This window comes from Strix aluco, chromosome 1 (genome assembly GCF_031877795.1).
Source record: "Strix aluco isolate bStrAlu1 chromosome 1, bStrAlu1.hap1, whole genome shotgun sequence".
In the NCBI taxonomy this organism is placed as follows: domain Eukaryota; kingdom Metazoa; phylum Chordata; class Aves; order Strigiformes; family Strigidae; genus Strix; species Strix aluco.
In genome coordinates, this window is record NC_133931.1 from 155,564,456 (window position 1) to 155,580,309 (window position 15,854).

A 15,854-nucleotide genomic window follows, 5' to 3' on the forward strand; every position below is an offset into this window, starting at 1 on the left:
CCTGAAATCGATGTACTCATCACAATGTGCAACCGCTGCTAAATATTTGATGTCTGGAGAGTTTAGGGGAGGATTTGCGCTCACTTCAGAAAGAGACCAGAAAAGTAGGTCAGCAGCCTTAGCTGGCTTTTGAGCACACTCACGAACTGACAGCTTTCCTGACGGCAAGCTCAAATCGTTGGCTCCAGGGCTGCAGGAAACTTTGCAAAGTGTCTTTCAGAGCTGATGTTTGTATGTGCATGTGTGATTTTGTTTACCTCATTTATTTAACGCAATGTAATCAAGAACAGCAAATTATATTAAGATGTTTCATTTCGTGAAAGCAAATAAATTACCTAAAGTTAGTCATTTAACTTATTAAAGTAATTTGCCTACCCAGCAGGTAGTTTGTTCCAAATCCTAGTGACTTGTTAAATATTAAGTATCTGAGGCAAAAACAGCAAAGAGACTTGGACAGCCTGAAGCTCTGTGCTACAATATCGAACTCGACAGTTGAGCCCACCTTTCTGAGATAAAGTTTTGGACAGAAAGACTCCATCTCCCATCCTCCTTTCTTTACCTCCTCCTCCATATAGTTTGCATGAGACCCAGAACCAGCTTCCTGAATTGGGTCATGTAGTATAAAATAAGTTTGTGAATTTTGATAAGATTTGGCTGAAAAATGAGATTTGTACAATTATCTTAGGTGCTTTGGCAGCTTCATGCTTCCAGGGACAGCCAGGCAGTGATGGGGAGAGGTGTTAGAGATGTACATTTTGAAGTAGCCAGGGTGATTCTGTCCCTTCTTGGTTCTGGTTTTAGCTGTCTGCATGCTGTCATTTGAAATAGAGTCCTCAGGCAAAATTTTTCAAGACAGACCAACATGGAACCATCTATGTGAACATATAAGCAAGGAAATGCAGATCAGGTTTCTTTCCAATTATTATATACTATTTTGTTAACGTAAAAATTCATGCTATTGGGGAGGGCCCCCATGTGGCCAGGGCTGGAACTCCTGCACCATGAAAGGAGGCTGAGGGACAGGGATGGTTCACCCTGGGGAAGAGCCTACAGGGAGGCGAAGAGGACAGGGCCGGTCTCTTCACAGCAGTGCACAGTGGGAGGGGGAGAGACAAAGGGCATAAATTGAAACATGTGAGGTTCAGGCTGGATACAGGGAAAAAGCTGTTTTCCTACCTTCCCATCACTAACTACTTGAATATGTTGCCCACCTCAATTCCTCAACCCATGTTGTTCCTTTTTTTAAAAAGAAAGAGTGAGTGTGTTTCTGCTTGTGACAGAACTGAGCTGATGCTGGGTGATCCCTCAAGCTGGACCCATGCACATCTCATGAGGGAAGCAGAGCTGAGGGGGATCCAGGGACAGGCGTCTGTCCCCAGCCCCGTAAGGACACTGTCCACTCATGAGCACGGTAACAAGGAACAGTTTCTGGTTCTTTTATTTTTTTCAAGCATCAGTTGTGGAAGGAAGTGATTTAGGTAATGTGCTTACCTACTGTCACTTAAGATCACAGCAGGATGAGTTTCGTAAGCTCTTCAAGTCAAAAGTTACAATAGTATGTAGGTGCTTAAGGAAGCATAGGAAATAAGCCAGTTCTTCCTGGGAGAGGCGCTTCTGCTTTTGAAATCAGTGAGTTAAGAGAGGGTGGTTGTGTTATTCAGGCAGGAAAACTGTCTGACAAAAGTCCTCCTTCCTGAGGCACTGCTCATCCCAGAGGAGGCAATATGAAGCCCGGTCAGTGACGTAGTACACTACAGCTCATGGAGACCACCTTCACCACTGCAGATATGCCATCTCCAGTCTAGATGACCCGCTATAAAAGTAATGATCAAAAATAAAACCAAATCTATGGACTGAGATAGGTTTGAGATTTTTTTTTTTTTTTTTTTTTTTTTTTTTAAATCAGCCTGAGAAGCTGTAGTGGACAAGTAAGAGGCATTTTTAGCAGAGGCTCATCTGCTGTTGCTGTTGCCTCACCACTGACACTCCCTGCCACCCAAGTGCAAATGGCCAGTGTGCTGCACACTGGGATTGTGGGTGCTGGCAGCTGGGATCAGCGGGGAGGCTGTGGTCCCCAGGCTGATGGTGGGATCTTGTCTTGACAGAGGTCCACGGTTACCCCAACAAGGGAAGCTGGTAGATGGCATTAAGAGTCCCCCCTTGGCCCCAGCCCTGACAGCAGGGTCACCTAGGCTGGCTGGCTATGCTGCACTTCTCCCATTACAAAGCTAAAACATGAGGAGCATATTAGCAGCCCAGCACTTGACTAAATGCTTCATGAGAAAGACAGGAAAAAAGTAACTTACTTTGTCTCAGTGGGAAATCCATGTAGAAAATATCAAAGTTGGTGAATTTCTCAGATCTCGCTATTTCTTTCAGGACATTGGAAAGTTGTAAAGCTCTCTGCAAAAATCAAGCAATTTAATGACAAATCATTGCTACTTACGCTGCTTTGCATGGATTCAGATTTTGTCACTGATGCATGGTCAGGAATTTGAAAGCTAATGTTACCCTTTTAGCTGGGGGAAAGGAGGTGAGATGGGGTTCTTCATCCTAACAAGGACTTGCAGGAGCACCACCAGCCTTTGGGCTCCCCAGCTCCCCATGCAATACGTCATTGCAGGTTGCACTGAGGCCTCAGCTGATGCCATAAGTTTAATACAGCATATGATTATTTTACTGGAGACCTCTTCTAGTAGTGTCTCTATGCCTATATAAATATTGCGAATTTCTTGGGTTTGGAGACCTCTTGATGAGTGGTAGCCCAGTCACTTCCATTCCTCTTAAAGAAAACTGAAACTTTTTGTACAATAAAAATGTTCTCTCTCCCATTATCTTTCCCGCCACTGTGTTGTGGGTGCTAACGCTTATCTAGCCAGACCAAATTCTGCTCTTACTTTCAGCAGAGTAAATTACCTCCATTGAGTGTCTACCTAACTGATATATCCAGTGTGATTTCTACAGCTGTAACAGAGATCAGGGGCTCCTAAATATTTAAATTGTGCAGTTTGGATAATAACATAGACAATTAGTTTCAGACAGGGGCTCAGAAAGAAGATTAATTCATACCCTGCAGACATATGAATTGTTCATGGACAGAAGTTACATGTACTATATGTTCTCTATTTTTGGTAGGAATACATAAGCTGCATTCCTGCAAAGATTTAGGGGTGTGCTTAATTGCCTTCTCTGAAGTCAAGAGGGAGAGGACATAAAATGAAACACATATGTAAGCCTTGGTGAAATTAAGGCCATATATTTTGTTTAGTGAATGCAAACATTAATACAACTATACACAGAGACGACACCTTTGACGATATTTGGTTACTGACTCTTTTACGTGGCTGCAGGGTGTTGCTGGGATAAAAAATCAGCTTGTACCGTAAGGGAGTAAGTGCTGGTATTATGTGACATTCACTTCTGCAGCCAGATTTTTAGGGTGAGCTTTAATACATCTCTGTTCTGTCTGTTCCCATTCCTGCACTGAGCCTGGATGCTCCTTGGTCACACCATCTGGTGATTAAATCCACAGAAATGTGTCTGAAGAAGATTAGTACAAGTCCCAAATGATGACAGGGTAAGGCTCTTGCTCTCAGGGCCTGCTCCCACTGCCAGCGATATCTGTGCAGTTGGCTTTTCATACTCACAGCTACTTGATTCACAAGACTTTTCTTTCTTATCAGGTATGTTTTCTCCTTAAAGACCTTGAACCTGAAGAGTTTTGTCTCAGGCAGAGCACATCCCTTGAGAATAAATTTGGGCAGCTGAGAGGTTGGAAAGGGAATATGTTTGTGAATCCCTTAACTTAACCGTGCTGCCTCCCAGAGCCTGAGAGGCATTTGAAAGGATGGGTATGGATGTTTCCGTATCTCCCTGCCTTTGGAAGAAAAAAGTGAGTTGTCGTCTTGCCTTTGAGATATTAGGCTTATATCCTCAAACACAGGGACAAACTGGGAGAGCATCTGTGCAAGAGGGTGGTCCCATTTCAGCCTTGGTGAGACTTACCTCCGAGGTCAAATTCCTGAGCGTCTCGTTGGGCGTCAGCCAGCCGCTGCAGGGGCTCACCTGGGCAGGCACAGGGAGTGGGGCTTTAGCAGCAGGCTGAGAGGAAAGGGGGGGCTCATAAGCTACAGCCAGAGACCTTACCTGGAGGCAGTCGAGGAAAGAATAAAGTTGACTGTACGTGACGTCCCTGTTCAGCTGCCCTGCAAAGCACAGAGAGGGAAACTTCATGTGCCTGATGGCCAAATGTAACTTCATTTTGCAGGTCTGTGCGTTTGCATGCATTAGACCCCTCAGTGAGGAAGAGGCACCCCGGGAGCCCCAATCCCTGCTCTCAAGTCACCCTCCCACCACCAGAGATGGGGTGCAAAAGAGGTGGCACCGATGCATCCTTCCCACTAAGGTGCCTGCATCCCCACAACATGCAGAGCTGTTATTGCTTCTCCCTTATCCCTCTCCAGCCTTTCACGGGTGATTCGTCTTGCACGCGGGGTTAGTCATCACAGCCTGCGCCAATCTCTGAAGTACGTGACTGATATTTTATCCATTAACGTTTCTCTCACCCTCCCCAAATAAATGCAGGGCTTGCAAAGCTGAAGGGAAGATTGAAGGTGCCTGTATATACCCTGAGTTTTGCATTTACCTCGGAGATGTTAGCCTTAAAAGGGAGGAACAATTTTGCTGTCACAGAGGGAAGTGGATAGGCTTGTGTGGGTGAGCAAATCCAAGCACCAAGTTAAACATCCAGCTGACATTCCCTAAAATTCACTGCGCTATGCAATAGCCTGGTGTATCGGGTCTGGCTGAGCCAGAATTGGTTTTCCCCTGTAGCAGCCCTCATGGTGCTGTGTTTTATGCTGGGAGCTGGCAGGGTGTTGATAGCACACTGGTGTTGTGGCTACTGCTGAGTAGTGCTTACACAGCACCAAGGCTCTTTCTGACATTTCCCCCCCCACAGTGGGACGGGGTGGGCAAGATCTTGGGAGGGGACACAACCAGGACAGCTGACCCGAACTGACCAAAGGGATATTCCATACCATATGACGTCTGCTCAGTATAAAGCTGGGAGAAAGGAGGAAGGGGGGGGGTCACCCTTGGTCCTCCGAGGCAACCGCTACGCATATCAGAGCCCTGCTTCCTGAGAAGGCCCGACATCGCCTGTTAATGGGAAGTAGAGAATAAATCTGTTTTCTTTTTTTTTTGCTTCCGCGCGCGGACCTTTGCTTCGCTTTGCTTATATTAAAACTGCTGTTGTTTTACCCACAAGGGTTGTTTTGTTTTCCTATCTTACTTTCTTTCCCTTCTTTGCCCTATTGAGAAAAAAAGGGGAAGGGGGGGGAAGTGATAGAGCGACTTAGTGGGTACCTGGCATTTAGCCAAGGTCAAACCACCACAGTCTATTTTGGCGCCCAACGTGGGGCGGGACAACGGCAGTTTTATATTAATTGTGCTATAGCTATAGCAGTTAGTAAGCGACAAGCTCTTGTGCTGGTCACGGGTTTGTTTATTGCTCTGCTTATCTTTATTTTGCTAAGCTCGGGAACATGCTGGAAGAAATTGGGAACATCATGAGTGGTTTTATTCTGCAAGCTCCCGAAGTACTTATTAATCCTTATGTTAGCTCTTTGATACTGTTCATTAATGCTATTCGCCTATTGTGGGCTGTGTGGAGCTCGTTAGGTTTTTGGTGTAAGAGAAAGCAAATTTTGGGTGAGAGAATACCAAAATGTGCCCTGAGGCGGCCTGTCCCTGGGTGGCAGGGGGAGTGGAAGGATTTGGGCAGATTCCTAGGACGGTTATCACCTCCTGTAGCCTGGGATCTTACCCCTGAACAGGCAAGCAACCCCGCAAAACTGACACAACACCTGATAGAAGGGTGCCTTGTCTATCCCGATGAAAATCAGCAACTCCTAGCGCTGTACTGGGGCCTGGCCTATGCTTATCGAGCTGCAGTTCAGTGCTCTCAAAGGACTGTGGTGGAAATGGGAACTCAAACAAAAACAATAACAGCAGAGATTGCCCCAGTAGTAAAAAAGAAACAGTGGACAAGGAGAACAACAGGTCCATACCCTCGATTAATAAGGGACGAAAAAGAGGAGGAAGAAGCGGGTCCTTCAGCAAAGGGGTCAGAAGAGGGAATAACAGAACTCAAACAGGAGGCAGAAACTACCCGGTCCCTGACATCATCAGAACTGCGAGATCTGCGGAAAGACTATAGCCGCCAGCCGGGTGAGCGGATTGCTGCCTGGCTGCTTCGATGCTGGGATAATGGGGCTGATGCTCAGCAGCTGGAAGGTAAGGAAGCCCAACAGCTGGGTTCCCTTGCTAGAGATCGAGGAATTGAAAGGGGAATTGGAAAAGAAACAGGAATTTGCAGTCTGTGGAGACGGCTCCTTTCAAGTGTTAAAGCAAGATATCCTTTCAAGGAAGATCTTACGGACAACTCCCCAGGGAAGTGGGCTACTGCGGATGAAGGTGTCCAGTACCTGAGAGAACTAGCAGTGCTGGAAGTCATCTATAGTGATCCAAATAATGATGAAGCCCCTAAAAATCCAGAGGATGTCCTGTGCACACGGGCCATGTGGAGGAAGGTGATTAAAGGTGCACCATCCTCGTATTCTGCGGGCTTGGCTGCGATGTACTATCCAGAAATGGATATGGGAGAAGGACTAAGATGTACGCCAACTGTGGAGGCAGTCTCTTCCTGGCTTCAGAACTTTGAAGAGAGTCTTGGAACCTCCTCATCTCTACGGGCGAGTGCCTTAGATGTCAGGAGCACCCCAAGAAATCGGTTCTCTTCCACCCCAGTCAGAGGGAAAGGGAAACCTAGGCGCATGACACGTGGCGAACTTTGGTTCTTCCTGCGTGACCAGGGGGAGGACATGAGGAAGTGGGATGGTCAACCCACCTTCAAATTGGAAGCTCGTGTACATGAATTGCGAGGAAAGACCCCTGCCAAGAAGACAACATCCAAGAAGGTTGTTAATGTAGCTGGCGTGAAACCGCAAGAAAGTAATCAGCGATCTCCCAGATACAGGAAGAATGAGATCACCTCCCTTGGCCCTGATGAAGGAGTTTCCGGCCTGGCACAGCAAGGGTCAGACAGTGAATACTCTGACCAAGAACAGGAATAGAGGGCCCCTGCCTCCAGCCAGGAGGAGGAAAGGGATGATCGGGTTTATTGGACAGTGTGGATTCGATGGCCTGGCACATCAAATCCACAGAAGTACCAGGCTTTAATCGATACCGGGGCACAGTGTACATTAATGCCATCAAGTTATAGAGGGGCAGAACCTATCTGGATCTCAGGAGTGACAGGCGGATGTCAAGAACTGTCAGTACTGGAGGCCGAGGTTAGCTTGACCGGGGATAAGTGGGAAAAACATCCCATTGTAACTGGCCCAGAAGCCCCTTGTATCTTGGGCATTGACTACCTCAAGAGGGGGTATTTCAAAGACCCAAAAGGATACCGATGGGCTTTTGGTGTGGCCAGTGTGAACACAGAGAAGGTCAAACAGTTGTCTAATCTGCCTGGCCTCTCAGGAGATCCTTTTGTTGTAGGACTGTTGCGAGTTAAAGAACAACAGGTGCCAATTGCCATGAGGACCGTGCACCGACGGCAGTATCGCACGAACCGAGACTCTCTGGCTCCCATCCAAGAACTGATCCGTCAACTGGAGACCCAAGGTGTCATCAGTAAGACACATTCGCCTTTTAATAGCCCAATATGGCCAGTGCGAAAGTCTGACGGAGGGTGGAGGTTGACAGTAGACTATCGTGGCCTGAACGAAGTGACGCCACCACTGAGTGCTGCTGTACCAGATATGTTAGAGCTCCAGTATGAGCTAGAGTCAAAGGCAGCCAAGTGGTACGCCACAATCGACATCGCCAATGCATTCTTTTCAATTCCTTTGGCAGAAGAGTGCAGGCCACAGTTTGCTTTCACGTGGAGGGGTGTCCAATATACCTGGAATCGACTACCCCAGGGGTGGAAGCACAGCCCCACTATTTGTCATGGACTAATTCAAACTGCACTGGAAAAGGGTGATGCCCCTGAACATCTACAGTACATCGATGACATCATTGTGTGGGGCAACAAGGCAGAAGAAGTGTTCAAGAAAGGACAAAAAGTAATTGAGATTCTTCTGAGAGCTGGGTTTGCCATAAAGAAAAGCAAGGTCAAGGGACCAGCACAGGAGATTCAGTTCTTGGGAATAAAATGGCAAGATGGACGCCGCCATGTGCCTATGGAGGTTGTCAACAAGATAGCAGCTATGTCTCCACCGACCAACAAGAAGGAAACACAAGCTTTCTTAGGACTTGTGGGATTTTGGAGGATGCACATTCCAGGTTACAGTCAGCTGGTGAGCCCTCTCTATCAAGTAACCCGAAAGAAGAACAATTTTGAGTGGGGTCTTGAGCAACAACAAGCCTTTGAGCACATCAAACAGGAGATAGCTCGGGCGGTAGCTCTTGGGCCTGTTCGGACAGGACCAGATGTGCAAAATGTACTTTACACATCAACTGGGGAGCATGGCCTCACATGGAGCCTCTGGCAGAAGGTAGCAGGTGAAACTCGGGGTCGACCATTAGGATTTTGGAGCCGGGGATATCGAGGATCAGAAGCCCACTACACTCCAACTGAAAAGGAGATTCTGGCAGCATATGAGGGGATTCGAGCCGCTTCCGAAGTTGTTGGTACAGAAACACAGCTCCTCTTGGCACCGCGATTGCCTGTACTACATTGGATGTTCAAAGGAAACATCCCTTCTACACACCATGCAACCAGTGCTACCTGGAGTAAATGGGTAGCGTTAATCACGCAACGAGCTCGACTGGGAAAACCCAACCGTCCAGGAATCCTGGAAGAGATCATGGACTGGCCAGAAGGTAGAGATTTTGGAGCACTGCCTGAGGAGGTGGCTCGTGCCCAAGAAGCACCACCATATAACGAATTACCAGAAGATGAAAGGCGGTATGCTTTGTTTACTGATGGATCCTGTCGTGTGGTAGGAAACCATCGAAAGTGGAAAGCTGCTGTGTGGAGCCCCACAAGACAAGTCGTTGAGGCCACTGAAGGAGAGGGCGAGTCAAGTCAGTTTGCAGAAGTAAAAGCGATCCAACTAGCCCTAAAGATTGCTGAACGAGAAAAGTGGCCAGTACTGTATCTCTACACTGACTCCTGGATGGTGGCTAATGCCCTGTGGGGGTGGCTACAGGAGTGGAAGAAGACCAATTGGCAGCGCAGAGGTAAACCCATCTGGGCTGCTGCACTGTGGCAGGACATCGCTGCCCGAGTGGAAAACGTGGCTCTAAAGGTACGTCATGTAGATGCCCACGTGCCCAAAAGCCGTGCCACCGAAGAACATCAAAACAATGAGCAAGTAGACAAGGCTGCTAAAATTGAAGTAGCTCAGCTGGACCTGGACTGGGAGCGCAAGGGTGAGCTATTTGTAGCTCGATGGGCCCATGAAACATCCGGGCATCTCGGGAGAGATGCAACGTACAGATGGGCTCGTGATCGAGGGGTGGACCTGACCATGGAGGCCATCTCACAGGTCACTCATGAATGCGAAACATGTGCTGCAATCAAGCGAGCCACACGAGTAAAGTCTCCCTGGAACAGAGGGCGATGGCTGAGTTTTCGATATGGTGAGGCCTGGCAAATTGACTATATTGGACCATTGCCACGAACACGCCAAGGCAAGCGCTACATACTCACTATGGTGGAAGCAACTACTGGTTGGCTTGAGACGTACCCTGTAAATCATGCCACTGCCCGAAATACTATCTTAGGTCTTGAAAGGCAAATTTTATGGCGACATGGTACTCCTGAAAGAATCGAATCAGACAATGGAACCCATTTTCGAAATAATCTCATAAACTCCTGGGCAAAGAAACATGGCATTGAGTGGGTGTATCACATCCCTTATTACCCACAAGCGTCTGGAAAGATTGAAAGATACAATGGACTGTTGAAGACTATGTTGCGAGCATTGGACAATGGGGCATGGAAACACTGGGATATAAATTTAGCAGAAGCCACTTGGCTAATTAATACCAGAGGATCTGTTAACCGTCCTGGTCCTGCCCAAACAAAACCCCTTCATACTGTGGGAGGAGATAAGGTCCCTGTAGTACACACAGGGAAATGGCTGGGGAAGGCAGTGTGGATCGCTCCTCCCTTGGGAAAAGGCAAGCCCACTCGTGGGATTGTTTTTGCTCAGGGACCTGGATGTACTTGGTGGGTAATGCGGGAGAATGGGGCTACTCAGTGTGTGCCTCAAGGAGATTTAACCTTGGGGGGGAAATAATCTGTGAGCTGAGTTGTATGTTGCAGGAAGTGATGGAGGAAGTAGGAACGACGAAGAGTGAACCAGATACATGCGATGATGACCCAAACCTAGCCGGTGCTGGAGTCCAACAGTCAAACATACTGCTCCTGTCCTGAACATCCACCTTGACAGATGGCAGCCAAGTCACTGAACATCTGGAGGAGTGAAGAAAGCTTACGGAATGAATAAATGAGTGTTATGTGGGACCTGGGCATGACGTAAATGGTATGGAATAAGGGGTGGAGACTGTATCGGGTCTGGCTGAGCCAGAATTGGTTTTCCCCTGTAGCAGCCCTCATGGTGCTGTGTTTTATGCTGGGAGCTGGCAGGGTGTTGATAGCACACTGGTGTTGTGGCTACTGCTGAGTAGTGCTTACACAGCACCAAGGCTCTTTCTGACATTTCCCCCCCCACAGTGGGACGGGGTGGGCAAGATCTTGGGAGGGGACACAACCAGGACAGCTGACCCGAACTGACCAAAGGGATATTCCATACCATATGACGTCTGCTCAGTATAAAGCTGGGAGAAAGGAGGAAGGGGGGGGGTCACCCTTGGTCCTCCGAGGCAACCGCTACGCATATCAGAGCCCTGCTTCCTGAGAAGGCCCGACATCGCCTGTTAATGGGAAGTAGAGAATAAATCTGTTTTCTTTTTTTTTTGCTTCCGCGCGCGGACCTTTGCTTCGCTTTGCTTATATTAAAACTGCTGTTGTTTTACCCACAAGGGTTGTTTTGTTTTCCTATCTTACTTTCTTTCCCTTCTTTGCCCTATTGAGAAAAAAAGGGGAAGGGGGGGGAAGTGATAGAGCGACTTAGTGGGTACCTGGCATTTAGCCAAGGTCAAACCACCACACCTGGCTTGCTGAGAAAATTACACATTTTCTTGACCTTTTTGCTTCTTTGGTAGCTACCACCAAGACGGAAATTAAATGGCCATTCAGTTCTCTGAGTTTGTAGCACACTGATCATCCCATCAGGCTTTGTTATCTTTGTGGTGCTGATATATATAATTTTTGTTCTTGTTTGGGAACTGCAAAGTATGATCTCTCCAAAGTGAAACGGGCTCCTCGTGTTGCTTCGCAGCAGCTCCCTGATATAGATGTGATTCCTGCCTATCTCACAGCTGCCCATCACCCAGCAGCAGTATCAGCTGCCCGGGGAGCAAAAGGTGGGCACCTCAAAGATCTAGTGTCACTCCTGGATGTTGGGGATGTCCCAAACCCATGTAGCCTGAAAGCATCGGGCCCTGGGGTGGGCTGTCAGGGGGACCAGGGCTTCGGCAGAAAGCCAGACTGACGTCTGGTTGTGCCTGACTGGCAGCCAAGTGGGGAAACCTGCTCGCAACCCCTTGGAGGATCTGCCAGAAGAGATCTCTTGCTGCAAAACATGTTGCTTAAGACTAATTGGGTCCCTCCAAGGCAAACTAGCCCTTCTGAAAAATTTCCAACTGATCCTATAGCTAATAATTCCTGATTTGGCTTGTGCCAAAAAATGCTACGTGCTGTCTCTGATAATTAGATACCCAGTAGAGGAACTATGCCTGTGATAAACATGCATTCAAGGAAAGAAATGTGTTTATGTGACTAAAAAATAATTACCACAGGCTCCTCCTGCTCTGAAAGGGACAAGATTTTTCTTTTATTTTTCTTTTTTTCCATTTTCATTGGTAGTAGTATAGTGTTTATTAGAGAAAAATGTAACAAGGTATGAAGAATAGAAATGGAGACCTCAGACTTCCTGAGAAGAGGCAACTATTTTTGAGGGGTAAAATAACTGTGGGGACACTGGCAGTGACTAGGGAACCCTGGGGAAACCACAGCACAGAGTCTGCTGAAAGCTCCAATACCCAGTGGTTGCCAAAATCATTGAAGATGTAATCTACCATTTTCATCATGTGATTTAGCTTCTCTCTCTCTTTGCTGATGAGAACCAAGATGACAACAACTTTTCACTTACTCAGATTCAAAAGACATTGCTTTACCCAAATATAAATAAGAACATGCTTTTGGTCTAAAATTTGGCGGCAGAATGTCCATGATGGTTCCTTGTACACACTCTTCACTGGAGAACAAGGGACTTTTACTTTAGCTGTTTCCATAAAACTTTTCTTTGCTACCGGCATAAAGTATTTCACATTCTTTATCCACTGTGGGGTGGTATGAACTTGTAGAAAAGAGCTTCTGTATCCAGCTTCCAAGCTTCCCCACCCCACAACCTCTCACATCCCCAGGGAAAGATTTCCACACTGACCCCAGAGGCACAACTGTCGGACTAACCAAGGTTGGACGTCACACATCATTGCATATGAATGCAGCCCCCTGTGATGATGTTCCTCCTTGCTACTTGGCACAGGATGAAGCCAAGGAGAAAGAGGTCTGTTAATGGTCAGACATACGGTTTCATGCACACTCTGAGATGACAGCCTCCCAAAGACAGCCTACAAATCTTTGAAAACACTGCCACAAAGAACCTTATGGGAACTGCACTCTGAGTGAATGCCCCAAAACATGCCTGTACGTGGAGTGAGGTTTCAATTGTCACACCTGTAGCTAATGTAGGAGGTGGCAGGCACCCAGTGCTGGCAGAAAATCTATTTCTCTAATATCTAACCAGTCTTTCGCAAACCCTTGACTTAATCTTCTGTCCTGGTCCACATCCAGTTTTACCAAGACATCCACCAGTCTGTGAGTGGAGGTGTTCACCAAATTTCCAGCTCCACCTGTAACAACAATCAGGATGAAGTGCAGGCAGTCTGGCCACAATTTTGGGCCAAGACACCTTGTTTCCACATCCACAGTATGTGTTGAGCCTGGTTTGGAGCTGAGTGGGTCGGGCTCGTGGGGGAACCAGGCAGGATTGGGGTCTGCCCTCTAGCTGCCCTGTCCTGCGGTGGGGATGGTAAGCTGGCTCTCCTACTTCTACTGCACAGCCAATATCTATCTTATATTTCTCAGATCTCCTCCACTCTGTCAGATTTTCTTGAAATTGTCAACAGATTCATGAATTATTTAGGGAGAGAAAGCAACATGAGCAGGCAGATAACCAGGAGGAACCCCACAACATCTCATATTTACCTAGAGGATGGTATCTGTCATGCAGGTTATCCCAGAGAAAGCGGCCATCTACCAGGCCTGTTAAAATCACATGGCTACCCTTTGGAAGACAGGAGTCCAGGTATCGCAGAGCTTGCACCACATTGGAGAGCATTTCTTTGGGTGTAGTCATGTGAGCCAGTGTGTCACGGTTCCTGCAGAAAAAGAGGATGCCAACAGGACATTGTGTCAGGTGATACTGTGCCCCCAAAAAGGCACCTGAAACAGCAGCATTTTCTTCTTTGCTGCTCTTCTACATTAAGTTAGTTAAATAAAACCTTATAAAAATGATGCTATGTATGTGTTTTAGTGTCTCATTGTTATTGCCAAAATCAGAAGTGATACAGAAACCTCCTTCAGTGTAACCCTTCTCCCTGCTAAAAACAGACAGATGCATCCCTTTTTTATAGCATGGCCTCCTGTTGTGGGTTAACCCTGGTGGGCAGCTAAGCATCACACACCCGCTCGCTCGCTTCCTCCCTGCCCCCAATGAGACAGGGGAAGAGGAAAGGAAGAGTAAAAGCAAGAAAACTTGGGGGTCAAGATTTAAAAAAAAAAAAAGTTATTATTCAATAAGCAAAGAAGTAGAAGAAGAAAGCAAGCAAAAGAAGTGGTGCAAAGGCAATCACTCACCACATCCCATGGGTAGACTGATGCCCAGCCAGTTCCTGAGTAAAAGATTGCTAACCCCCCACTAAAATTCTCTTCTCTCCCTTTTCATTGCTGGGCATGACGTTACATGGCATGGACTATCCCTTCAGTCAGAGTCATCTGCCTGGTTGTGTCCCCTCCCATGCTCTTGCGTACCCCCAGTCTATTCACTGAGGGGGGCAGAGTGAGAAACAGAGAAGGCCCCAATGCTGTGCAAACAATGCCACAGCTAAAGCTCTAGTATGTTATCAGTGTTGTTTTGGTTAAAAATCTAAACCACAGCACCATAGGAGCTGCTATTAAGATAATTAACCCTATCCTAGCCAGGCCTAGCACACCTTCATAAATAAAAAAGCCTTAGCTCTCCTTTTGTCCTGTAGCTTGCAAATGAGTTAATCTTTATTTACAGTGCAGAGAGGCAAATCAGAGCCACGAAGCACTCTATGACCACATTGGTTTCCCATGGTGTTGAAAAATCCATGTAAAACTACTATGGTAGCCCTGACACCTCGCTCTCTGTAGCTATTGCAGAGCATCTTAAGCCACTTGATATAAACCCAGAAACTTGCAGAGCTGTAGTTCTTAAAAGGCCATGTTGCTTTTGGTCACTGCAAAGACACTGCCCTTGGTCTACTTATCAAACTCCAGTCTGCGACCGACATTCAACTGATTTGGTGTCTATCTCAAGGTTCAGCAGGAAAAGGATCCATTGCCGTAAGGGGGTGTAGGGTGCTGCTGCACCTGGTAAGAGCCTCCATGGTTCAGCTCTGAATCAGGGGGAAACAGTGCTGCTCCACACACATGGCTTCAGGGTGTGGGATGCCCTACAAATGGGTGAAAGGAGGGTTTCCTTCCCCATGGGTTGCTGCACGTAGCTGACATTCAGCATGCTCTTTGATTATGCCAGGTAGAAATATCTAAGATAGCTTTGTCTCTCACATGTCCTGTGCCTCTTACTACAGCTCTGCAGGAGGGCAGGAGACCAGTGAGGGGTCTGGACAAACATGGGATACTGGCGGGAGGAGGAGGAGGCTGGAGGGAGGAGGTATTTAAGATAAAACAGTCCTCAGAAACCCTTCATTAGGGTACAGGAGCGGTGTCAGTGTCCCACATCAACTGAACACCCATGTTTTGTGGCTCACTGGCAGGCCTGAACATCTTCAAGCCAGAGTCCCAGGCTCAAGTTTATCCTTCCCCTCTTGCATTTAGCTGTAAATGCTGCGGGGGGGGGGGGAAATAAAATCCTGAAGATGAAATAAATTTCAACTTATATAAGAAAAACAAACAAGCAAAACCGCCCCAGGCTGCCTAGAGAACACTGCTCTAGTTATGTTATTAAAACAACCACTTTATTCCAGATAAAGCATTCACCTGCTTTCCCCCTTGAGAGCTATTCCCACGCTCTCATGGTGCACATGTCCATAACAGGGGCCATGAGCAAGTGGGTGAACACAGCACCGAGAAGCCTGTCCCAATCCACGGGTTTCTGGCCCGGGGGAGACCCCAGCTCTGTGAAGGCCCCCCTCTGGCAACGCCTGGGAGGCAGAGCAGCACCAGCTCTGGGGAAAAGCCTCCCATTGTCCAGAGATGTCCCATTGTCCTCTCTCAGAGTGAGAGGCACATGTTTGCAACATAACCTCTTAAAAGAGCCCCAGAAATAGGAGCAAGATCACCATAACTGGGATTTGGAGCACATCAACTTGTGCAGCCATGCATGGCATGGACCACGCACTGTGGGAAGCAGGGTCTCATGACAGTGTTGGTCCTGCCTTGG

At 47.4% G+C, this 15,854-nt stretch overlaps 1 protein-coding gene across 1 annotated transcript in view; it reads right to left on the reverse strand.

Moving 5' to 3' along the window:
* AOAH (acyloxyacyl hydrolase) overlaps positions 1–15,854 on the reverse strand; it is an 89,722-nt gene that overhangs the window by 8,111 nt on the left and 65,757 nt on the right. The window contains exons 17-20 of the mRNA XM_074841534.1: positions 13,412–13,584; positions 4,147–4,205; positions 4,006–4,065; positions 2,307–2,403 (exon numbers count right to left, since the gene is read on the reverse strand). Of these exons, the coding sequence (XP_074697635.1) occupies positions 2,307–2,403; positions 4,006–4,065; positions 4,147–4,205; positions 13,412–13,584 (389 nt within the window). The remainder of the gene's footprint in view (positions 1–2,306; positions 2,404–4,005; positions 4,066–4,146; positions 4,206–13,411; positions 13,585–15,854) is intronic.